At 38.3% G+C, this 27,281-nt stretch overlaps 1 protein-coding gene across 7 annotated transcripts in view; it reads right to left on the bottom strand.

The window, feature by feature from the left end:
- The window catches only part of bbx (BBX high mobility group box domain containing), a 37,757-nt gene extending 11,592 nt beyond the window's left edge, over positions 1-26,165 (bottom strand). For 3 of the 7 annotated variants that reach the window (XM_039677963.2, XM_039677968.2, XM_039677966.2), the window contains exons 1-6: positions 23,836-24,188; positions 17,971-18,052; positions 11,817-11,988; positions 9,224-9,481; positions 8,425-8,626; positions 6,961-7,028 (exon numbers count right to left, since the gene is read on the bottom strand). In XM_039677963.2, the coding sequence (XP_039533897.2) occupies positions 6,961-7,028; positions 8,425-8,626; positions 9,224-9,481; positions 11,817-11,975 (687 nt within the window). In that variant the 5' untranslated portion in view covers positions 11,976-11,988; positions 17,971-18,052; positions 23,836-24,188. Of the gene's footprint in view, positions 1-6,960; positions 7,029-8,424; positions 8,627-9,223; positions 9,482-11,816; positions 11,989-17,970; positions 18,053-23,835; positions 24,190-26,062 lie in introns of those variants that run through there. The other 4 variants (XM_039677964.2, XM_039677967.2, XM_089126246.1 and 1 more) reach the window with 4 other exon arrangements.
- Between the last annotated feature and the right edge of the window lie 1,116 nt (positions 26,166-27,281).

Genomic DNA, 27,281 nt, shown 5'->3' with positions numbered 1-27,281 from the left:
TATAAATAAAATATAGATTAATCATTAGTTACAAAAGTGATTCAGTCAAGATTAGCGAGTGATTTAATTTTTATTTTGTTCTTTGATTAACACTGACAAAGAAGGCAGGTTTATTAGGCTGTTGTCACTTTAAGAGCTAATCCAATGATGCATTTTCTTTCTCAATTGTTTACTTAAGACATAACCGTCTGTGTTTACAAGGCTATTTTGACACAATTTGTGTGTGTATTTGTCCATATAAGTGCAAGAAGATGCAAAAGATATATCAGTATTCAGGCACCATATGAGAGGCGGCTTTCTGTGTGCTCTCTGGATGTGCCTAGCAGTGCACTCGTGCCGACAAGAATCGACAAGTGGAATCAATTTTTTTATTTTATTTTAAGTATCCGAATCCTGACTGTAAGTATCCGTTTCAATCGTTTTTGTGGGGGGATTCCCAACCCTAATTCACAGAAATGGCATTACTTTATGATCTAAGACAAACTAGGAAAATAAAGATTCATGTAGTGTTGTTACGGTACCAAAATTTCAGTATTCGGTACCAATACCAGTAAAAATTCACGGTTCTCGGTACCAATTTCGGTACCAAAGCTTAGTTTAAATTTACATATATTTAAGTGTTTATCACGGTTACAAGTATGGAAACTGTACATTTGTATTATAAACACTTTAGAAAAAGATTAGATAAAATGACCTAAAATAAACAATAGTAAGCACTAACACATTTTTAAAGTTGTTTGTAAAGTTTTAATCTGTTAACATTTATTTAATGCACAATGAATGAAGTGAACAAACATGAACAACCAAGTGTTTGTATTAAATAACATTTACAAAAATTAATTAATGTTGTAAAAATATATTGTTCACTCAATGTGTTGATGTGAACTAAGTAATGTTGATGAATCTTATTGTAGCATTACCAAACTATACACAAGATAAAACATGTTTTATTTGACTTGACTGTGCTTTTATTTAATCTAAAACTGCATTCATATTTAATTTTAAAAAGGCTTTTTAAACCTGCTGAGTTACAAAGGCAAGAATTCGCCTAGAACTGGCACTGACATTAATTGACATAAATAGGGATGCATCGATACTAATACACCAGTACTCTGGTGTCGGGTGGATACTACTGTGCTCATGTACTCGTAAAACTACCCCGAAAGCACTTTAGAGGCCGTTCACATATCGCGCGTGTTTTTTTTAGGGGCCAAGCACCGAAGGTGCGGAGGCACCTATTGTATCTGTGCCGGTTCTTATTATTATTAGGGGCCAAGCACCGAAGGTGCGGAGGCACCTATTGTATCTGTGCCGGTTCTTATTATTATTATTATTATTATTATTATTATTCTTCTTCCGACTGGGCGTCTATGGCAGCCCATAGACCGGTTTGCGGGAAAGTTGTTTTGGTTTGACATTCTGATAGAGGACAGTCCCAACTTTAAATACACCAATTTTGGTGTCTCTAACTCATTCCCTCTAGCGCCACCAACTGTCCAAAGTTTCACTTTTATTATGCTAATAACTTTTGAACCGTAAGGCCTATCAACAAAATTCTTTTTTCCTCTTGTTCCTGAGCTCATGCCGATTCGATCGCACCCTATGACGTCATTTTCCGTCATAAAAAAACGGCCGCCATTTTGAATTTTCCAAAAAACCTACTTTTGCGAACTCGTCCTAGACGGTTTGTCCGATTTTCACCAAAATCGCACCGGATCATCTCCAGGCAGTGCTGACAAAAAGTTATGGAATTCAAGATGATTCGAATAACCGTTTTCGATAAACGCGTAAACAAAATTTACGTAGCGCTTGCAAAAACAGACGTGAGGTTGTATCTCCGCAACGCTTACTCGTTTTCACACCAAACTTGGTACGTGTTATCACAAGCATGACCTGAGGCTACGTGCTGCGTTTCGGCGCAGCGCCACCTAGTGGTCCGGAGATATGAAAAATGGCTATTTTTGCTCGTAACTTCTGAACGGTTTCTCCAAAATTCAAAAACTTGGTCTCGTTAGATTCAGGGCGTCATGCCGAGTCGACCGATATCCAATTTTCCCAGATCGGCCATTTTGGCTGTCGGCCATTTTGAATTATGTGCTAAAATGCTGTATTTTTTGAACGCATGAACGAATTGTTACGAAACTCGTTATGGGTCATCAGTACGATGCCCTGAAGGAGTCTGAGAAGTTTCGAAACAGCGCCACCTAGTGGTGAATTGTTTTATTCAAACGCTTATAACTTTGGGTGTGGTACACTTATTTTCACGGGAGTCATATTTTTGAGGTCCTGAATCGTTGCCGAGTCCAACGATACCAAATATGTCGGGTTTCGTCTCACGGATGGCGTAGCGTAGCGATTTAGCGCGAAAAAAACACTTGGCGATATCTTCAAAACCGCTGTTCCGATCGAGACGAAACCACCGCCAGAAACACGGAATCATAGCTTGTTAACTAAACGCTAATGCCCAAATGCGTAAATATTGATAGTAAGGGGTAGTAAAATTCAAACAAAGTCATGTGTCAGTCATTTTTTACGTGTTTTTTCATATAAATGTTTATAACTCGGAAGTAAATTGAGATATTTGCACCAAAATTGACACACATATGTATGGGGTCACTCTGAGGACACATAAAAAAAATTGTGGGACTGAGCCTCTTGGTGGCGCTATAATAGAACAAAACGTGAAATTCCCATTGACTTCAATACAGTTTTGTGAAATACAATGCTATACTAAACAAATGCTTTGGTCTAACATTACGAAACTCAGTGTGTGCCATAAGCAGCATGCCCTGAAGGTACTCAAAAGATTTTGAGACAGCACCACCTGTTGGTCAAAAGTTATAATTAATTTCTGAGAACGCTAATAACTTTTGAATAAATTTGCCTATTGCAATGAAACTGATCTTAATAGATTCCTTGGGTTATGCCGAAAACATAGATATCAGGTTTTGCATAATCAGCCAAACTTCCTGTCCGCCATCTTTATTTCTTTGAAAAGCCTTCTTTTTCGAACTCCTCCTAGACCGTTTGTCCGATTTTCACGAAAATTTAATCGCATCATCTCCAGACCGTGCCGACTAAAAGTTATGAATTGCACGATGATAGACAAAACCGTTTTCGTATACCACAGCATCAAAGTTTAGGCATGCTGCCAAAATTACTATTTAGGCTTTATCTCTGCAATGCCTTCACATTTTGACACCAAACTTTGCATGTGTCATTGTCACCTCCCTCTGACCACATCACATCTATTTCGTAACTGCGCCACCTATTGTTCGAAAGTGATAACCCATTAAATCATCTTATAAGTTAATGTTTATGTGATTTTTTTAGCCATTTGCCCAAAGTTCTCTCAAAATGCCCTTAATTGCTCCTTGCTGCAGTTGGTCTGCCACTCCTTGCCATTTTGGCATATGTTGCCGCTTCTTGCGCTTGGCCCCGGTAATGGCTGCTTGCAGCTATATTTATTATTATTATTATTATTATTCTTCTTCCGACTGGGCGTCTATGGCAGCCCATAGACCGGTTTGCGGGAAAGTTGTTTTGGTTTGACATTTTGATAGAGGACAGTCCCAACTTTAAATACACCAATTTTGGTGTCTCTAACTCATTCCCTCTAGCGCCACCAACTGTCCAAAGTTTCACTTTTATTATGCTAATAACTTTTGAACCGTAAGGCCTATCAACAAAATTCTTTTTTCCTCTTGTTCCTGAGCTCATGCCGATTCGATCGCACCCTATGACGTCATTTTCCGTCATAAAAAAACGTCCGCCATTTTGAATTTTCAAAAAAACCTACTTTTGCGAACTCGTCCTAGACGGTTTGTCCGATTTTCACCAAAATCGCACCTGATCATCTCCAGGCAGTGCTGACAAAAAGTTATGGAATTCAAGATGATTCGAATAACCGTTTTTGATAAACGCGTAAACAAAATTTACGTAGCGCTTGCGAAAACAGACGTGAGGTTGTATCTCCGCAACGCTTATTCGTTTTCACACCAAACTTGGTACGTGTTATCACAAGCATGACCTGAGGCTACGTGCTGCGTTTCGGCGCAGCGCCACCTAGTGGTCCGGAGATATGAAAAATGGCTATTTTTGCTCGTAACTTCTGAACGGTTTCTCCAAAAATCAAAAACTTGGTCTCGTTAGATTCAGGGCGTCATGCCGAGTCGACCGATATCCAATTTTCCCAGATCGGCCATTTTGGCTGTCGGCCATTTTGAATTATGTGCTAAAATGCTGTATTTTTTGAACGCATGAACGAATTGTTACGAAACTCGTTATGGGTCATCAGTACGATGCCCTGAAGGAGCCTGAGAAGTTTCGAAACAGCGCCACCTAGTGGTGAATTGTTTTATTCAAACGCTTATAACTTTGGGTGTGGTACACTTATTTTCACGGGAGTCATATTTTTGAGGTCCTGAATCGTTGCCGAGTCCAACGATACCAAATATGTCGGGTTTCGTCTCACGGATGGCGTAGCGTAGCGATTTAGCGCGAAAAAAACACTTGGCGATATCTTCAAAACCGCTGTTCCGATCGAGACGAAACCACCGCCAGAAACACGGAATCATAGCTTGTTAACCATACGCTAATGCCCAAATGCGTAAATATTGATAGTAAGGGGTAGTAAAATTCAAACAAAGTCATGTGTCAGTCATTTTTTACGTGTTTTTTCATATAAATGTTTATAACTCGGAAGTGAATTGAGATATTTGCACCAAAATTGACACACATATGTATGGGGTCACTCTGAGGACACATAAAAAAAATTGTGGGACTGAGCCTCTTGGTGGCGCTATAATAGAACAAAACGTGAAATTCCCATTGACTTCAATACAGTTTTGTGAAATACAATGCTATACTAAACAAATGCTTTGGTCTAACATTACGAAACTCAGTGTGTGCCATAAGCAGCATGCCCTGAAGGTACTCAAAAGATTTTGAGACAGCGCCACCTGTTGGTCAAAAGTTATAATTAATTTCTGAGAACGCTAATAACTTTTGAATAAATTTGCCTATTGCAATGAAACTGATCTTAATAGATTCCTTGGGTTATGCCGAAAACATAGATATCAGGTTTTCCATAATCAGACAAACTTCCTGTTCGCCATCTTTATTTCTTTGAAAAACCTTCTTTTTCGAACTCCTCCTAGACCGTTTGTCCGATTTTCACGAAAATTTAATCGCATCATCTCCAGACCGTGCCGACTAAAAGTTATGAATTGCACGATGATAGACAAAACCGTTTTCGTATACCACAGCATCAAAATGCAGGCATGCTGCCAAAATTACTATTTAGGCTTTATCTCTGCAATGCCTTCACGTTTTGACACCAAACTTTGCATGTGTCATTGTCACCTCACTCTGACCACATCACATCTATTTCGTAACTGCGCCACCTATTTTTCGAAAGTGATAACCCATTAAATCATCTTATAAGGTAATGTTTATGTGATTTTCTTAGCCATTTGCCCAAAGTTCTCTCAAAATGCCCTTAATTGCTCCTTGCTGCAGTTGGTCTGCCACTCCTTGCCATTTTGGCATATGTTGCCGCTTCTTGCGCTTGGCCCCGGTAATGGCTGCTTGCAGCTATATTTTTTTATTATATTTTTGCGCGTGCTTATTCTTTCCAAAGTGCTTGCTCTCACGCGGCGTCTGTCGTTGCTATGCAACGAGTTTTTATTATGAGCGCGCTTGCCTCGCGCCTATATTTGAAATTGCGAATTTGCATGGAATCGGCCTCTTATGGCAACGTGACATTAGCCTAATCCAAAATATTTCCATATGTGGCTCTTTCCTCCTTTCGTGTCAACAAGTGGATTCAGAGAGAGAGAGAGAGCATATCAGCGTTATGAAGAGGTGCACCTTTCAGACAGCGCGTCTAGAACTGGATTAACCTGGTACTCGGTACCTAGAAAAGCTGGTACCGTAACATTTTTTTTTTTTAGTACCGACTTGGTACCGAAGTACCGAGTTTCTTGACAACACTAGATTCATGTGTAGCTTTGCAGCGCAAAAAAAAAGGAGAGAGACGTCCGTCAACACAAAGCAACGTCAACGAAAACGTTGTTTTCACTTGGAACGACTTGCAGTGCACTAATGCCAGACGCAGTCACTTTTGATCAACCCGTGTGTGAGATTGTGTTAGACAACAGTGAAGACAATTCCTGGTCAAACATTACAGACAGACAACAGGTAGAAAGGATTCAGCCCTGTCCCTTAAAAAGGACTAAACATTTGATCTGCAAAACACGGAGGCGCTGCCTTGTATACCTTGTATTAACCTCCCGTGGCCCTGTTCAGTGACAAATACACTGCGCCGAAGGCAATTAGGATCACTTAGTGGCAGCAAAATGGAATTTACAGAGGATTAACAGGGGCGAGAGTCTGAGGAACCCACAGGAACACACACAAACAGCTCGCATCCCTGAATCACACACACACATTAGCGTGACGTCTCGAACGCCTCATAAAGCTCTACAATTTATGAAGTCTATGGCACACAAACCCAGTTTGGGGCCCAAAACAGTCATCCCAGTCTGTTTAGTCACAGGCCGTTTCGGCTGCTGTATCTGTGGAGATGGGCCTGTCACAATCTATTTACGTGAGCACTGATCATGTGCTCATTATATCAGAGGTCTGCCGTGAGTACAGAATGATGCAGATTTGTCTCAATCACATCAAGATATGAGGACATAGATCTAGACTAATAACTGTTATTCTCATCTAGAGCCCTCTTTGTGTTCCTGGTTTTAAAAGCTCATTTAACTCGACTGTGGTTACACTGTGCTCCTACTACTAATCTGTATATTAGCATGTGCAATTAGACTGTAATCTTTTCTAAATGTCATTATTGTGGTGTATTTGTGTTTTTCAGATGCTGTTGTGATCTGCAAATGAACTCAAATGTGGTACTTTATGCTGAGAGGTTATTTTCATATGACGTTGCTGTACCTCTCTGGCGGTCAGCGCGTGCTCCCCTGCTAACAGCAGCATGCTTAGGCCCCCCATCTTATTGGGATCTATAAACACAGCATTAAAAGACATTAAGAAATGTTTGACAATACAGTTAAACCAAGTGACATGTATATGTACACTACTGTTCAAAAGGGGGTTTCATAAGGTTTTTTTGTAAGCTATTTACACTTTTATTTAGTGTAGATCCATTACATTTATCAGACACTTATTATGTTACAAAAGATTAGATTTCTTTTTCGAATAAATGCTGTTCTTTTAAACTTTCTATTCATCAAATAGAACATCATCAAACATTTCTTTGTATTAGTAGAAAACCTGTAGTATTTCAAATTATGCTTTCAAATGCTTTCCACTCTCATATCCCCCTGAGACGAGAGATTTATGTATTTATTGTTTGGAAAAAATCCTCAGATGACGCAAAAATCGTTATTTTGCGTCAACTGAGAATTTTTTGTCCAGAGGCTAAAGACTACAGTCAGTAGTAGGGATGTCCCGCATGTTTTCAACCCGCCCATAGAGGGCGATCTCACTCACAGAATGAACACATAGTGTCAGCCATCTTTTTTTGGAAGCTAAGCTAGCAGGCTCTTGTTCTGTGGAGAAAGTTGAGTAGTAGGGGTTACCATCCTCTTTTCCCCGACATGTCCAGCCATCGATGTCCGGGATTCAGCTTTTGCTTTCTGCAGTTGTCATTCATTGTTTACATGCAGACCTTTCGTTTCAATCTAACTGAATTCATTCCGATTAGTGAATCTGAGTGTTGTATTTACATGAACGCTAAACAAGTGATCGGTTGACGTGCGTTTTAACATTGCTAAGAAAATTCCCGCTTCTCCGTGAGAGATACGAGACCGGTGCGTCTCACTGGTGTCGCTCACCGGTAATCACGCCTCCGCCTCGCGCCGTTCTCCCGCGGCCCTCACTCGTCCCGCTCGCCACAACATGATGAATGGCGACTGTAGAATGCAAAAGCCGAATCCCGGACATTTTGGGTGATCTCGAACACACATTTTCAGGCAGACTCATCACGGAGACTCACTAGTAGCCTTGACTTGTCGTTTAACTACTGCGCTCTGTTACCGGTAGGCGTGGCCTCCCAGGGCAGTGAAGCAAGTGCATTCTGGGAGTTGTTGTCTTTCATCCACATAAGCCAAAAATACATTTTCTGGCTTTTCTCAGTCTAGAAATCTCTAAATTCAAAAATAATTTCACATTTCTTCTACATAAATGACCCATTTTGAAGTATCCCTTTAAGTGGCTCAGCTGTTTTAAACATTGATAATAATAAGAAATGTTTCTTGAGCACCAAATCAGCAAATTAGAATGATTTACTTTAAATTGTAATAATAAAGACTTTTAAGATGTAAAAATCTTACCAACCCCAAACTTTTAAACAGTAGTGCATGTGTGTACATATTCAGGTGCTTGTATTGTTCCTACCAGCCATGGCGAAGTTGAGCTGGGGTGTGCTGTCAGTTTTGGCCTGTTTTTTGGCAACTGAAGGATCCTTATTAGGGTTGGAGGGAAGAGACCAGACCTTCTTACGGGAGTTACTCACAGAGTGTGAGGGACTTTTTACCGGCTTGTTGGTGGCAGGACACCATTTGTAACCAGGGTTAGCTTTCATGAACGCATCCTTGTACTGTGTCAAGAAAGAACATATAATTATCAAAAGCATTATCAGATATTAGATTTAAACGTGTTAACTTAAGATTAACATCAGCTTTTTTGACAACAGCTTCATGCAGCTTTTCAAGCGGCTTTCAAAAGCTAGCACCTTTTCAAGGTAATTTTATGTTAGATACTTGTTTAAAGTCCCTCTGTAATCAACAATTTTATCCCTTAAAACTCATCTTTGATTATCAAAATTGCTTATTTCAATGTTTTTTTCCTGTGAAAAAAAAAAATTCTTCATGTCTTAAAATAACTTGAATGTAACTCTACACCCTTGATCATTACATTCACTTGGTCAACTTACTGAGGTAAACGCTGCACAATGCTCTCGCTCTTTAAACTTCGGACACATAACAGTTATTAATATTAGTCTTTTGCTTGACTATATTGCTAAATCTACTCGATTTTACATGTCAACAGAAAAATATACCGGGATAACCTGGCTTTTCTTGAGACTAGTTAATGATATGCAAAAGCCAGCGGGCACGTAGGTGATTGGTTACAAGGTACTTAAAAAACAAAACAAAACAAAGGACTTATTGTGTGGGGTTTGCCTCCTTTTTACCTCCTTAGCCATGTCTGTGTATTTCTGTTTTTCTTTGGGGTCCAGTACGGCCCACCAGTCTGCCAGGATCTTAGTGGCCCCCCGGTTGTCTAGTCGCGGATGCTCCTGTCGGACCAGCGAGCGGTGGCGTTTGCAGAACAGCAGAAAGGCATTCATGGGCCGACGAGCCCGCTGCTCAGAGGAGTATTCTTCACTGTCATCTTCTATCCCAGCACACACTCCTTCCTGAGCGACGCTCTCTGTACATAACACCGGCTCCTGGGGCGAAAAGTGGAAAGAGACATACAAGGACCTGGTCAATTTCAACAACAACAGTGGAGAAAGCTACACCAAGTTTAACAACCAATATTTCACGATAGAAGGATATCAAAGGGTTAATTCAGCCAAAAATGTCGGTTTCCGCAGTATTTTCAATTTTTATGTTTTTAGGTCAAACCGTTCGTGTCTATCAGTCATATAATGGAGGTCTATGGTCACCACCTGATTTAATGATTCGTAAATTTAAGTACACATTAATGGCCTAAGACACGAAACAAGCGGTTTGTGTGAGAAAACGAACAGTATTTATATCGTCTTTACCTCTTGTTACCACAGTAACATCCAAGTGATCTGAGGGCTCGGGCGCTTCGGTTCGCGCAAGCGCCGGAAGTGATCTCTTGCGCGTGTACGTCACAAATTGTTTACAGATATTTCGGGAGTGTTATCCTTCACTGTGAAGATCTAAACATATTTAGATATACAGAAAATTGCAATGAAAGACGATTTCGATATATCAACAGACAACGTTGATTTTTTTTTTTCGCAACCGCGCGAGATATCACTTCCGGCGCTTGCGCAGACCGAAGCGCCCGTGCCTTCAGATTACTTGGATGTTACTGTGGTTATAAAACGACATAAATACTGTTCGTTTTCTCACACAAACCGCTCGTTTCGTGTCCTAGGCCATCAGTGTGTACTTACATTTACGAGTCATTAAATCATGTTTAATTTGGACTTCTCTGTGCATGCTCTTTGAGGTGGTGACCATAGCATTATATGATTATATGATTATAAGAACAGTTTGACCTAAAAATAGAAAAATAGCAACTACTGCGGAAACAGAGACACCTACATCTCGGATGCGCTTGTGGTAAGTTAAAACATACCAAAAATTAATTTCAAAGTGAACTATCCCTTTAACCAAGCGGATCCGTAATTTTTTTTTTCCCAGCCATGTTTTATTTTTAAAACTATTTTAAAAATGTACTTTTTTATAATTGACTTAATTATTAGCTTTTCATCAACTCATGAACCCATGCAGTTCCCTCATGAACCTCCACAGTTTGCAAACAGAATTTGAATAACAAGGAAACTACCCAAGGTAGTTTGATTTTTGTCCTTCCTTTTGGCACATGAAAGATACATACCCATACTTCCATATAGACATACTTTTGTTGTTACAGCTGCAGGCATTATAAATTAAAACAATGTCAAGAGAGGATTTTTCTTTCATTAAATATGCAAACTTTCTAGCAGAGACGGATGAAAATAGCAAAAATAACAGTCAGTGTTACAAAGCTACAAAATGGTGGTATATCCTACAAATCTGACTAAGCCTGACAGGCCAATGATTCAACAATGATGCAACATTAAAGATTTGCTTTTTTTTAAAGCTTTGTTTTTTTCTGTATGATTCATTTCTGAAACCGAAACAGGTTGTATGGAAATGGCATGTCTATTTTTAGTAGCCTTTGTTTAACCCAGCTAAAACTTCTAATGAACTATAATTTGCTCCAAGCTATTGCTATTAATTATTGTCATTGTAAAGAGTCGATTTGAAATTGACTCTGACTGAATATTCATTCAAATGTTTGGGTTCAGTAAGATCTTTTTTAAAGACTTTTATTAGACTTTTGTTTAATGCTTCTCTTCAAAGAAGCATTAAACTGACCAAAAGTGGCAGCAAAGACATTCATAATTTACAGATTTTTTTAGTCCAAATAAATGCTGTCCTTTTAAAATATCTATCATGAATCCTGAAAAAAAAATCACGGTTTCCACTAAAATATTAAGCAGCACAACTGTTTTCAACACTGATAATAAGAAATGTTTCTTGAGTATCAAATCATCATATTAGAATGATTTCTGAAGAATCATGTGACTGAAGACTGGAGTAATGATGCTGATAATTCATCTATATTCAAATAGAAAACAGTTATTTTAAATCCTAATAATATTTCAAAATCTTTTTATTGTATTTTTGTATTTATATATTAAATAAATGCAGCACTGGTGAGCATAAGAGACTTCTTTCAAAAACATTTTTAAAAATTGTACAAGTCCCAAAAATGAAATTAAGAATTTTTTTTCTACAATGAATTTAAACATTTAAAATGCCTAAAATCTAATTTTGCCAATGTTTAGAAGTACACCAGCATACAGATGATCTCAAAACTAAGACACATGAACTAAACGCCACAAAACTCTCATTTCATTTTCATGTTGTCTTAACAGACTTCAGACTTTACAAATGTCTATAAAGAGCAACTGCTGTTTTGAAAAAAAAAAAAAAAACACACTAATGGCAGGGAATACAGTTTGAGTAATCATTCACCTTCTCCAGCTCTTCTTCATCTTCCTCCTCCTCTTCCTCAGAGAAGTCTGGAGCTTTCTTGGCCAGCAGCGGGTGCCACTGCAGACACTTGCGTTTGGGCCGCTTTCCGCTGATCTCTCCCTCCACCGGAGGTTCTTTCCCTCCACCTCCACCCTTCATACTGCTGCTGACCCTGATGAGGGCAAAGGTCAGAGGTCAAACACAGCCCTTAATGCTCTTTAACATTATATAATAGACTATAGGACAGGAAGAGGCCATGACACACTGATAATTACATTGCCTGGTAGTTAAAGGGATACTTCAGGATTTAGCATTAAGCTTTGTATTAGCAGAAAACCTGTAATATTTTCAAATTACCATGCTTTCCACTCTCATATCCCCCTGAGACGAGAGATTTATGTATTTATTGTTTGGAAAAAATCCTCAGATGACGCAAAAAATCGGGTTTTTTTTTGCACAGACATAATTTTTTGGCCAGAGGCTAAAGACTACAGTCAGTAGTAGGCGCTGTCCCACATGTTCTCAACCCGCCCATAGAGGGCGATCTCACTCACAGAAGGAACACATAGTGTCAGCCATCTTTTTTTGGAAGCTAAGCTAGCAGGCTCTTGTTCTGTGGAGAAAGTTGAGTAGTAGGGGTTACTATCCTCTTTTTCCAGGACATGTCTGGCCGTCGATGTCCGTGAGTCAGCTTTTGCTTTCTTCAGTCGCCATTCATTGTTTACATGCACAGCTTTTGCTTCAATCTAACTGAATTCATTCCGATTAGTGAATCTGAGTGTTGTATTTACATGAACGCTAAACAAGTGATCGGTTGATGTGCATTTTAACATTACTAAGAAAATTCCCGCTCCTCCGTGAGAGATACGAGACCGGTGCGTCTCACAGGTGTCGCTCATTGGTAATCACGACACCGGCCTCAAATCGTTCTCCCGTGGCCGTCGCTCGTCCCGCTCGCCACAGTAAACATGATGAATGGCGACTGTAGAACGCAAAAGCCGAATCCCGGATATTTTGGGCGATCTCGAAACACATTTTCAGGCAGACTCATCACGGAGACTCACTAGTAGCCTTGACTTGTTGTTTAACTACTGTGTTCTGTTACTGATAGGCGTGGCCTCCTAGGGCAGCAAAGCAAGTGCATTCTGGGAGTTGTTGTCTTTCATCCACATAAGCCAAAAATACATTTTCTGGCTTTTCTCGGGCTAGAAAGCTCCAAATTCAAAAATAGTTTCACATTTCTTCTACATAAATGACCCATTTTAAATGCCATTAATCATTCCAGAGGTGAAGTATCCCTTTAATGTAAAGGTGAAGTGTGTAATTGGTTACAAAAATGAAAAAAATTCAAGGAGACAGAATGGCAGGCAGCAACAGACTGTAAATACAATTTGACAGGCGTCATCAAACTATAAGAGAAGCCAAGGCTACAATACTGTATTTTTGATAGGGCCGTAAATCAAGTGGAGAGAACCTAACCATCAATAGCTATGGATAAAGATCCTCAAAACACTGTTCATTTGTGTTTTCCAGTGTGCATTGTTAGTACAAGAAAAAAAAAAAAGGCATGCTGTCGAGTGCAGTGCGGCGCAGTGTTCGCTGATGGAGAGCGGACACAGGGTTCCCTGTCTATCTCAGCATTGTTCTTCTGCATCTGCAGCACCGGTGCAGCTCTACTGTACATGTGACCTTCACATACACCAACTCTCTCCTCTCCAATAGGACCAGAGCACACTTCTCACACACGTTCGCTGCATGCACACAAACAGGAAGAGGAACACACACACCCAGACACATCACCATGAAACATATATACCAGCTCATTTCTAGCTAAATTGTTTCCTAACTCGTGCACCTCAATTATCATGTGTTGCACATGCACACAGGAAGGATCCAGAATGGATCTGAATTTTGGAATGTTTCTAGACATTGCATTAACAGCAGACATCTTCTGTAAGGGTGTCCATATAGCTGGTGTCTGCTGCCCTCTTGCTGTTTAGTCAGTAATAGGACTGAACAAATGCTGACACTAGTCGAGGTCATGCATGTGAGAACTCGGTTATTAATGGATGTACATGTCACATCTCATTTAACCCAGATGTTGTCATCAGTATTTTAAAGGCACCTATTTATTTCCATGTAAAAATACACATGTATACTGTTTGAGAAAAATAGTGTCATATAGAAAAATGCAATATAAAAAAGACTGTTTTAAAATCAATGCTATGCATCTAAAAATTATTATATGATATATGTGAATGACAAACTATTCTTAAATGTATGAATAATGTTCCATCTGTTAACATTAATTAACAACATTAGTTCAGATGAACTAGTAATGAAAAATACTTCTAAAGCAGTTAATGTCAACTTCAACATGTACTAACATATTATTAAAATCAGAATTGTATGTTAAAATTATTTAACGGACCTGAGCTAACATGAACTAACAATGAACATTTATACTTTTATTAACTAATGTTCATAAAAAATAATAAATACTGCATCACATGTATTGCTCGTTGTTAGTTAATGCGTTAACCAATGGGACCTTATTTTAAAAGGTTTCACCAAAATTTCTCACAAAACTGCAGATTTGTCACTTTGTTAATATGACCATAACTATGAATGTCACTAGAATAAAATAACTGCAATTGATATAATGATTGGTTATCTAGAAAGCAAAACTGAAACGAAACAAAAATGAAAGAATTTGTTTTGTTTTTTGTTTGCAGATTAAATTACAGTAAATGAATGGTTCACAAAATCATGTACATTCATTCATTAATTTAGCAAACCATCAATTCCAGTGGCCACACAAAAGGAAATATTTCGAGGATGTTCATGTTGCTCTATTCCATTCAATGAAAGCATACATTTCCAAGTCATTCATATGACATTCATCTCTTTTAGTGGTACAGGGGGATTTCGAATAATATAATTGGGAGTAAATGATGACAGAAGTTGAATTAATGGGAATGCTGATTCTTTTTCTGTATGGACAAACTAATCACTGTAAAGCTCAATAAAGCTACACCATTTGTATCTTGCAGGACAGCAGTTCTGTCTTTATGGTCACTATATGCTCTAATGGGTGGCAATTCAGACTAATCAGTTCATTCTGAGTGGCAATAGCCCCTCTTATTAACTTGAGTGACGGCTTGATAAAGTGCATACATTATCAAATGAGAATAAAAATCAAGTAAAAAAGAAATTAAAATGGGAAAGATTGTCATTAAAAAAATCATAATCATCCAAAAATATATGGATAATACTGTAATTCATGGCTATGAGAATGTAAATATATATTAACATTACTATTAAAGGAATTTTCTAGTACCACAAAATTATTTAGACTCATCATCCTGCAGTATGTACATTTTTTCACATAAAATGTCTATGGCTAAGTTTACAATAGCAATGCAAGCTGTTGAGATTAATAATTCTACTGAATAAACAATTAGACTTGAATAATATACAGATCTCGTAGACATCTGATCATGTATTATTTGATTTTAGTTTGAGTAAGCCGATTTTATGATTAACAATGTTTCTGCCTCTGTTATAAATACCAATATTATGTGAATTAAGTGAATGCTTTGTTTTCAGTTCAGGCAACATGATCAAATTAAAATGGAAATTATGAAAGGAACATTACAATAAAAGTTGTTACCCTTCTTGCATGTGTTTTACTTTAGCATGGGTTCTCCAACCTTCCTATCTTAGGGTGTGTTTACACTTGTAGTTAGGTTCGCTTGGTTCATTTGGTCATGACTACTTCTTAAACTACTTTTTTTGGTCCAGATCCCGAGTTTTCTCCACAGTGTTGTGACGTATTTCCAAGTTAAACCGAATATTTGAGTAGATATTATTGAAATATTCATATTAATATTGAATAGAGGGCAAGGTTTTACATTATTGCACCTCCTCACCATCCCTCGCTCATAGAAAACTGACTCACAACCTGATTGGTCTCTTTAATTACGTATATTTCCAAACTGGACTTCCAAAACAATGCTGTGTGCTAGGCTAAATGCACTCATTGTATGTGTGTAGCCTACATATGATGCTATTTCGACCAGCTGAGAACATGTAAAGCTTATAAAATGTGTAAAGGTGTCAAAAAAGCATCAGAAATTCCTCCGTCACACACGCAAACAAAGATCTGCTGCGAGGAGATGCGGTTCGTATGCTTGTACCAAACTGTGATGGCCAACATCGCAAAAACCTAATATGAGTGAGCATTCTGTCCTTTTTAAGGTCTCATCTGCCTGTTTTTGGTGTGTTTACATGTATTTGGTCCATGCTGCGTTCAAATATCTTTCAAACCGCACCAGAGTTCGTTTGGAAGCGGACCGAGACCCATCTTTTCAGCTGTGTTGGTCCGCACCAGGATTCGGATGGCAGCGTTCACACACGTTCAAATGAACCGCGCTAACAGAGTAATCGCACCAGGGTACATTTTAATCGAACCAAACATGTCAAGTGTGAACACACCCTTACAATAACTCAAAAAAAAAAAAAATCTAAATTTCCCAAATTTGAATGAATCACGAGTTTGAAACATCACTAAACCAAGAGAGGGAAACAGGACTTGCAACAGGTTTGCTGCTAAAAAAAAGTTAGAATTTCTATAAACCTGTTTAAAGCTAGTGATTCAATTATATTCTGTATCTTTTACCCATCCAAGATTAAACAAATGGGTATAGCCTATTTATAAGAGTTGTCTAAGAAAGAGGACAACTAAAAGAAAACATCTTGCGATATCAGTGCAAGTAAAATATGTAAAGTAAGTTTAGCTGTATCCATGTAATCTAAAGCTTATTTATATTACATTTCTTTACTAAACTACCTTCTTAATAATAGTGGATCAACTAAAATTGTATATGTAATGGATTAAGAGTATAATATTATTACACTAAATAAATTGTATTATTAAGATGCAAACAAAGCAACAATATGTAGATGTACAGAATAGTGGGTCGAGTATTGACACATTAATAATAACACTTACTATTCTATTATAAAAGAATAAAATCAAACTTTAATGATGCTCTTTTTTATGAATGCAAACCTACAACAGCTTGATGATACTGTGGAAGTGGAAAGATTAAGAAAACAGCAATTTTTGTGTTCATATGCAAATATAAACAGTGAGTTTGCATTATCAAACCATTAGCTACAAAAACAAAAACCTGCACAATCATTCAAAAATGAATTGCTCTTTAACTCCCCTTTCATTCTAATGAACTGCATTCATTTCACCTGTTATGCTTAGGTAAAATTTGACCCAACATCGAAAACCATTAAAAAATTCTTGAATTCTTAATTGGTGTTCAACGGATCTGAAGAAACATTAATTAAAGAAAATAACCTTTGCTGGTCTTAAAGTATATGATGATTAAAACCATGGTTTTATACATTTACATTATAAATGGTTAAATAGTTGTTGTTAAATCTTACATTTGATTAAGAATTAATCTTGGCATTTCAAAAACAATTTCTAACATATTAAAGAAAATTAACGGTATGCATCTTAGAGCAACAATTCTGGTTTAAAATTACAATTTATTTTCCATTTCCACAAATATGATTCATATGCATAGTTTTTAAGCTGAAAGGCCAAAAAGTCATTTTTTTTCTACATTTTTTTTCTCCCAAATATGAGTCAAATTATAAATACCACAGATGGAAAACATTTAAATAGATTAAAATCTGAATATTCTGTTTAAGATATCCATGACAATGTCAGAAAGCCTGGCTCCAATACCAAAACAATGTGGTATTTATAGTCCATTCTTACAGATTACAATGGAAGGGCTAAAGGAATAACATTCTATGCATTTTTTTTAATATGCCATTATACGATCAAAAGTACAATTTGTTATTGATGCAGTCATTCAGGAAAGTAGACCATGTTTGAACAGACTAGCTCTTTGCATGATAAAAGGTTGAAGAATGAATATGTGTTTTATCTCAGATTGAGCACAACCCAATAAGCAGGTGATTATGTACAGACACGAGCTTAAAATCTGTGATGTAATGAATGTTTGATCCGTGATGTTAAGGCATCAGATACCAATTAGTCTGTGAATTTAAGAGTTAGAACAACCGATGAAAGGAAACACATGGCATGAAGTGAAGGCGTACTTACAGAGCCACAGAATATGGAAATACGGTATTTGAAAGATGAGGATGGATCTGTCAGTCAGGCTGTATCATGCGATGAAGATGACCTACAAAGTAAAACAAAACAAAAAAACACACTGTGCCCTCAGTACAGGAATAAATCATCGAAAGCAAAGCCAAATGCACCAAATAACTCTGTCCCGAGTCCGACCTCATCAGTCAGCGACATTTTAACCGTGTGTTGTGGATTTGATTAGTTAGAGGCATATGTGCACCGCTTCGGCATCAAACTAAGTTGGCATCTTTGACGTAATTGATGATGGAAGCATAAAGTTATGACATCGCTCACATCATTTATCGAATTCATTGAATCCACTTCAGTTATGGCAGGCTGTAGTAACATTGCACTAACTAGTATATATTTACTAAATACTTTTTTTTTTTTTTTTTTTTACTAATACAAGCGTCATTTACAATGACAGTGAGTTGCAGCAACCAAGTGATCAGACATTGATCTATTAAAATTACTACTAAAGAGTACAATATTGACTAGTATTTCTTTCAATTGAACTATTCATAATTCATTCATTTCATACTAGTACTCATTCATTTCATTAGACATTTGTTCTTATTCATTTATCGACTAGCATCTAAAAATTAGTCGCTTGTACTTATTCAATAGATGCTACTACTATCCAGTTGTGACAAGCATAAATAGATAACAACATAATGAATCATTAAAACTCGTATAAGTACAACAAATGGAAAATACACTGGTGGTCAGAAATGTAAAGCTAATATCTGAACCAATAAACTCTAGTACTTATTGGAATTAGGGATGTAACGGCCAATAATCGGTATCAGCCGATAAAAGCAATTGTATTCATGATCGTCTATCGGTTGATTGATTAAAAACAGTCGATGATCAGGGACGATTAAATCCTGTCAATCAAAACGTTAAAACAAATAGACTGCAACTCATATTGTGAGTGAAGAAAATGTCATGTTGAATTTAGGCCTGCAACAATAACGCATTAAAGGCACACTAAGTAGGAATTCCGTTTTTGTCAAACAGCGACCCCTAGAGTCGCTGTGGAGTACTTGTATTTAATGTTACTGTCGTAAATACCACTCACGCAGGGCATAACTACCATAGACTGGTCTCTGCACTCACAGCCTGATATCCACGGCCGATATTAGACATTTTCCATAATATCCGTATCGGCAGTGATAATGGCCGATAAATGAATATTTAAAAAATAAAATAAAAACGGACAAAACATGCTTCAATAATCTCTCCTTGGCCTGTTATATTGAAAATGTTTTACAACTTGCAGTATGATGTTATCTATTGCTAAATTATGGCTCATCATAGACTAGCTAACCACAAAGCAAGCTAATGCCAATATCATCAGTGGAAGACCGCTAACGTTAACATTAATGAGTTTGGAAACCACAATGAACTTTTTCTGCCTAAATAAAGTAATGATTACTGTATTTATAACTAGCATATCTCTAGTTACAGTCCCTGCATTGTAAAATGTAAGTTATACTTGCGAGGAGTGAACATTTAGACATAGACAAAAAGTATCAAATCTACCTTGTGCAGAAAAGTTAGCCTTTCTTTTACAAGTGCGTGAAATTCAACAATATTTAATTTAAAAAAAAATATCGGCCGATATATCGGAATATCGGAATTTAAAACCCAAAAATATTTGTATCGGTCGGGCTCTAATTTGAAGCTGTTATATTAAGGTACAAATCTTGCATAGTTTGCATTTAATGCATTAAATAAGAGATCCAGCACTAAAATGCATATTTGAACTCAAGCTGAGCTCCCTCGTCCACTGCTATCAGTGTCATGGCTACATAGTGTCTCTTGTGGTGGCATGCGCGGAGTCTCAAATAAAATGTGCAAAAACATTTCCCTGCTTGATATAGACTGTAACCACTGATGAACATTAAAGAACTCGAATCGATGCATTTATTTACGGGTTGAGCAGAGAGGCTCATTCTCTTGTCCTGTTTCTAGTCTCTTCCACTTTTTCTTAGCTTTTTCCCATCGTCGAGGATCACGTCTGAAATGCGCGCAATTGTCTTCGTGCTTTTTGCTTCGCGAGATTTGTCGGGGGCGCTCCTCTCAAACTTGCATTGATGGTTTTTCCAGCAGTGTCCCCCTGAAGATTTACTACCAGGATAATTCGCCCTTCTATGAGTTTGTTTAACCACCGAAATGACTTTGAAGCTGTTATATTAAGGTACAATTCTTGCATAGTGTGCCTTTAACAATTTAAAAAAGCGATGTTAAAGCGGGCTCTATTTGGCCCTATTAATCACCTGTAGTTCAAGCCAGGGTTGCCAGGTCCATGGTTTTTCTCTAGACCAAACATTTTTTGTAGCACGACTCCAATCCAATAATCACAAAGAGCTTTCATATTCTGTCCATTTTTTCAGGAAATTAAAATAAATAAATGGCAGGGAGTGACATTTCTTCCACTTTAATACAAAGTTATAGCACGAAATAACATGCATGATCAACAAAAGGTTATGTTGAAAGATACAGTCTAGAGCCCGACCGATAAAGGATTTTGAAGGCCGATACCTATACAAATATTTTTGTGTTTTAAAATCCGATATTCCAATATATCGGCCGATATTTTATTTATTTATATGAAACTCGACATGATAGTCACACATTTTGTCATGCTTATTTGTGTTAAGAGAACTGATGGGGATGATCTTTTAATTGTTATTCAAGCAATGTATGTATCGTGAACAATTCAACGAGTGTTGCAAACAGGAACGGTGTAGAGTGAGTGCCCTCTGGTGGCAAACTATACAACTCCAACACTCATAACATGGTTCAAGCGTGTTTCATCCGTTTTTGTTTTATTTTTGAAATATTCATTTATCGGCCATTATAACTGCCGATACCGATAGTTTGGAAAATGCCTAATATCGGGCCGATAATATCAGCCTGCCAATATATCGGTCTGGCTCTAATACAGTCAACTTACCGAAACATATCATGTCTCATGTAATCGCTCAATCAGTGTTTCAACAGCAGAAAGATGTCAATAAACCAGCTTCACTTAACGTTGCATTTACCTCAGGAAAGTTATACAATATTCAGTTTATTTGTTAGCTATTATTAAAAAAACACTAGAGAGGAGCTTATTTACAGTTAATGTTTGAATAGATTTGTGATGAAGACAAGTGTTTGTGAAAACTACCTTAAGTGCAACAGTTGTACAGAAACATTTCAGTTTCTAAAAATAAATAGCAGTTGATTATAATAGTTTGGGCTCTGTTGTTAATTTTAACCACTAATTTTACAGTAATATACCGAATGATAGAGTTCCCTATCGGAAATGTAAATTTAGTATTGGTGCGCTCTAATTGAAATAAGTACTAGTATCTAATGAATAAAGCCCTGTTCACACTAGCAACTTTGTTGTTGTTGTTCATAAGTCTGCACCAGGTGGTTGCTAGCTCAGTTCTTAGTTCTGGTTAACCTAACGTGATAATGAAAGTCACTGCCGCTAAAATGTCATTTTGTACATCATCATGTGCAAGTGCAGCCATCTATCTGTGCCAAGACCACAAACACAAGGTTATTTGGGTCTATACACAATTAATTGTCATGCATTGTTTACATTATGTTTTACATAGTCATTGCATGCAGTCAGAGACATAAGAAAAATGCATTCTGTAAGATGAACTTCACCATTTTGCAGACACTGATAAGAGACAGGTCATCACTTCGCATTTGTTTAAGTCGGCTTGGAATGAAAACTGACCCTATTTTTAAAATACATTAAAAAAAAATCTGACCTCGTAACGTTTAATAAAAACACCAACTGGATTTTCTGGTAAAAAACTAAATAAATAAAAAACGACAATCATTTAGTGTGCTCCCTTACAAGCTCATGTTCATCGGCCTCCATTTTTGAGTGCAACACTCACGTCAAAACCCAATCAACAACCAATGCACTGAACCATGTTCCCAACTTACATATGATCTATTTTGATGATCCATTAAACTTGGATGTCCATATTTCCCTTTCATTGCAACTTTTCATTGCTAAGCATGGTCACAAACAGCCGTGAGTGGTGCAATTAAAATACTGGACGTCACCGACTCGCTGTACTTCTGGTTTCCAGTCGGCGTTCCTACTCAAACTCCTACTGATGACGCATCGCTGCACATTTGCTTCTCAACTTTTTCCATCACCGACGGTCATAATCGTAATCGTTTATGCAGAATGAATGCCTTTCTGCTGCAGATCATGGTGAACACTTCTTTAACTCAATATGCATTTACATAACAGTTAAGTTAATAGTGAATTTAATAGGACCTTCACACTGTGGTTAGCCTAACCCCAGGTTATCGGCTTTCTAAACCCAGCTTTGAACCCGGAGTAAAGGTACGATTTACACATATAATTTAGAAGCAGGATTAGCACTGCTTTTTACCCAGGCTTATGAAACTCTGCTCTGGAACAGAGTTAGCATGGCTTTTGCAAAGTTAACCCCAATGGGGTGCAAAACGTATACAGTGTTAAGTAGTTCTGTGTTACAACTAGATGCTTAGCAACAGTGTCTCATTCAAATTCATATGTTTTGGACAGTTATGGAAACATTGTGTAGTAGTTTCAGCATTTGAGGGGAAAAAATGGCAAATGGTGACTGAACATGCGACAATTGGAATGAGGAAGAGAACATTTCATTCTTACCTTTATAGTCCAAAAAGTCCAATCAGGACACACTTTATAATACACAGGGCAAGAATATACAATATGAGGATGCGCAATAATCCAGTGACACTGAGAATAAGGATGTTAACCCAGCCAGGTTTAAGAATATACAGTGTGAAACGTCTGATGAATCCCAAAGAATAATTGATAAAACCGGTTAAATTATGAGCAATGTGGAACATAAATTAAAATAACCCAGGATTTCGTTTAGCCTGGGATTGACTGACCCAGGGTTAGCTTCAAGTGTGAAAACCCCCAATTATACGTAGTATAAGTCAAGAAAGCAATGTTTAAAAGGCTTGCCATACTTCGACTCGTTCATGTAGGTTCTATTAAAGCAAATCCGACACAGTTTTGTCGAGTGGATGGACGATATATACAGTATTGCAGCGTTTCGTTTTCAGGTACAGCCGGAGAGCGGTGCTCTCTCTCTGTCTCTATCCCTGCTCAACTGTCGAACAGCGAATCAAGAACTCCACAAAGCACCATGTCGACGATATCGTGCAATTATTTAAGCCATCGAGCACATTTCATAACTCATTTGACCCCTTATTTGAACTGTGCTCGGTTTGCATCTCGGTGCAAAATGTCGATCTGGGCTTTGACAAGACAGACAGCCGAGAGTCCATCTTGCTTTGGGGAAGATGAAGTATAAATCTCACTCCTGTCAAACTCCGCCAGGGCATTTTCGGAGAGAGATACCCCTCCACAAGCTTTCATTACTTAAACTATGGGTTTTCAGGGCAGACTTTTCAGATGAGACGGTTTTGTGCTCAGGTTTCTCGCTCCGTTCAGTCAGATAGAATAAAAGTAGCTGGCTAGCCTGCTAGCCCCTGTGATGCGAGATTGCTCTAGCTCTCGCCTGAACGTGTCATTAGCAGACCCATATGCAATAATCGCACGGTTGGTCGTACATGTTAAATAGTCGTGAATTGCACCGAAAGCCCGATGTTCGGTGAGAGCAGGTGTCACACACGCAGATCACAAAAGTTGTTTATGCCGAAGCACAACAAACTGGCACGTATTTCGCACTGTCTAAGCGAGAGCTCCCGATCAATCGGAACTCGGGGCTTTTCACAAACAAAATATGTCCAAGTTTTCAGTCATCGCGGCATATGTGAATGCAAACTTACCCCTGAAATCCGGTCGAAACGCCAGGGCCTTCTCATTCCAGCCTCAAACTTATTGACACATCAGAACAGTTCTGCACTGGCCGTCCGTACAGTAGCCCCACAGACACTTATATTATTATTTTTTTTTACCGGATGCTTGGAAGGGTGCAACAACGCAGCGTGAAGTCGACAAAACTACATCACAATCGCGCCGATCACTCCAAGAACAAATAACGGTGAGGACAGAATGCCACTTGGTATTGGTACTTTCGTTTCAGGCGAACAATTTTCTGGGTTTGTTTTCTCTCACCGCCCTCCTCCCCCTCCGTGCGTTCAAGTGTTCCCACTGAAGCCCGTGTGCACAGTGTGTGGATGTTCACACAGCGCTGGACTCACTGGCCTACCGTGTCACATCATTATCATCCTCATTCAGTCGGTGTCCTGTTAGAAAATCCAGTCTAATACGATACTTGTGTTTTATATTTGGGTTCTCTGGTTGACCAAAAATCAGCTTTTGATCCGAGCAGGTAGGTGGTTTGCTGCTGGTCCAATAGTTTGCAAGCTTGCAAACTATCTTGATCAGCCAGAAACACATCTAGTTGTGTGTGGGGGGCTGTTCTGGACTAACTAGACTATATCATCATCATAGCAATTCCAGAAACCAGCTTGATCACCTAATATGACCAGCCGGTAGCTGCTTGTTACTGGTATTCCAGCTTATTTACCATCTTAGACCAGCTACCATGCTCTAAAACACTTCTAGTTAGTTTCTCCAGTGTGTTGCTGTTCTCGACTGGAATGTCATCATTATCATAATTAGTTGGTTGACCAGTCACCGTTTTCCAAATATTAGCTTCACCACCTGGTTTGTTGTTGGTCTACCAGCATAATAATCATAGAACAGCTAGAAATGAGCGATCATGTTGCAAAAACATGGCTGACCTGCTTATGCTTAAGCCAGTATGAATGTCTTAAATGCCTGGTTTCACAGACGGGGCTTAGATTAAGCCAGGATTGAGCCTTAGTTTAAGCCAGGATTGAGTCTTAGTTTAATTAGGACATTTAAGTAGCTTTTATAAACGTGTCTTAGAAAATGAAAAACATTACTGGTATGCATCTTATGATATGTAAGTGCAAGTTACTTTCAGCACAAACATACATTTTAGTCTGGGACTAGGTTTAAGCCTCGTCTGTGAAACTGTATAGCTGTTTTTTTTTTTTTTTTTTTTCTGGTCTAAGATGGACCACCAGCTAGGAACCGGTACCATGGCTGCTTTTGAAATCACATACTTCCTTACTATATGAAAAAACTTCCCTATTTTGTGAAAAACGTGACAAAAGGTAGTATGTCTGTAGGAATTCACAGAATTCATAAAAGAGTAGGCAAAAAGTACCCGGACGACCTCCTTCTTCTCACGAGATTCTGAGGTGTGCAAACGATGGACACTTCACTGTCCCATAAGGCCACGGGAGAGGATTTGTGAATGGCAGTGAAGCGATGTAACTGACGCTGATTGTTCACGTAATAATGACAACATGGCAAATGTAGATCATCCATATTACATTCACGCTCATACTACATAGAAGATACTTTTTTAAGAAGTCATAAAGGAATTGCATATTCAAAATATGTACCTACTCAAGTGAGAATGTGATTTCAGACACAACCCGAGCTTCAAACACATTCTAGTTGATATGTGCACTTGACTACCCACGTCATAGCCCATCATACATTTTTGGCCATTAAGGGTTGACCAGTGACAGTGTATGTATTTTTTTTATTTTTTATTTTGCTGGTTCAGGAGCTTAATGACAATCTTAGTCCAGCTAAAATTTTGCAAAAAACCTACTTGACCACCATAAGCTGGCATGACCGACTGATCACTGGTTTGTTGCTGGTTAACGATGGTCCACCAGCTTTGACGCTCTTAGACCAGCTAGAAATGTTTCATAAACATCATTGACCAACTTAAACTGGTATAACTGACTGATAGCTGGTTTGTTTCTGGAGGACCAAGACCTTATTACAAAACACAAATCATTTTAAACTGGATTTAAACTGGAAGTGCTGCGTTTAAGTTGTTCAACAGCACCTACTTCTAAAGGATGACACCACCATGCTTGGAATGCTTTTCTGATTCAGATCCACTATCTGTAGAGCTTCCTGGATGTTGTGTATTAGTGTCAGATCGGCGTTGCGCTGATAAAATAAACTCTTAATAACAGTGCATGTGCGTCGCCCACTTACCTACAACAGCCCACCAAAGTGACTTAACAGCTCCGTGGTCCACCTTTCGCACCCCTTCGATGGTGTCTTTCTCTGTTCACTTTTTTTGCAACATACAGTCTACTGTACATGCAGTGACTGAAAATATAGTTTTCATGTAAGGACAGTTATGATTGGACGCACGCTTGAGTGACAGCCCGAGGCAGCCACTCAGAGTGCGCGAAACATTTCGGCACGGTTCCGAGACAGAGAGATTAAAACCACATCTTCATAATGTCCTACACATTCACACAACACACAAAACACACAACAGTTACAGAAGAAGTGTGGACTATCATTCATTAGATCAACAGGAGGTGTGAAATTATCGATATAGAGACGCCATCGAGAAAAGAGAGCGAGTGACATACGCTTCAGAGCAATCCCAACACTAACACAGTCCCCGACCCCGAGTGCAAACACACATTAGTGAACAACATTGATGTGTTTGCCCCGTATTCACTCTTTGCGTACGACTGTTAAAGGCTCATTGTGGTTAAAAGATGATAAACCATGCGTGTGTTCATTCGTGTCACAGCAGCCTCGTTCATTGCCTACTGGTCCACCGTTTTCCTGTCTCGTTGCCCTCTTTATGAGAGTTTTTCATGATACGGATCTACGTGCTAACACGAGAGTGGACATTGCATTATCACCTCTACATATCACTTTGGTCATACACGAGCTGTAACAAAACAAGAAATGTATGCTCATGATTGTTTATGTCGTTGATATGATTAATGATGATGAGGAGGAAGAGGAAGGGGGGGGGGGTCAACAACAGAGGCAGAATCGTACCTGTGCGACGCGATGCTTTTATAACTGTTAAGTTCATACTTTTCTGTCAATCTTTCGTGCAATACGAAATTTAATTCTATCTCTGCTGAAAACAAAACAGCATAGGCTACATACCAGCTTAAACTGGTTTGCTGGTCTTAGCTTTTCTCCCAGGCTGCTCAAGTTAGTCAGCTTGCTGGCTTTAAATGAGCACTTTTCTACTGGTCTAGCTGGTGTAAATCAGCTCAACCAGCTGATAACCAGCTTGGTCAGGATACCATCTAAAGTCAGCTAAGACCAACAGTTAACCTTAGTAGCCTAACCTTTTTATCAATTTAAAAATACATTTTTTAATAATGTGCAGAATATGGTAGCCTATATCTTGCGTAATGTGTTTTGTTGGCATGCTAGCCTACCACCTTGGAAA

The sequence above is a fragment of the Pimephales promelas genome, chromosome 23 (genome assembly GCF_988280905.1).
Source record: "Pimephales promelas chromosome 23, fPimPro1.hap1.1, whole genome shotgun sequence".
NCBI classification, from domain to species: domain Eukaryota; kingdom Metazoa; phylum Chordata; class Actinopteri; order Cypriniformes; family Leuciscidae; genus Pimephales; species Pimephales promelas.
Note: the sequence above shows the minus strand (reverse complement) of the source record. Positions and strands in the feature narration are given on the sequence as shown.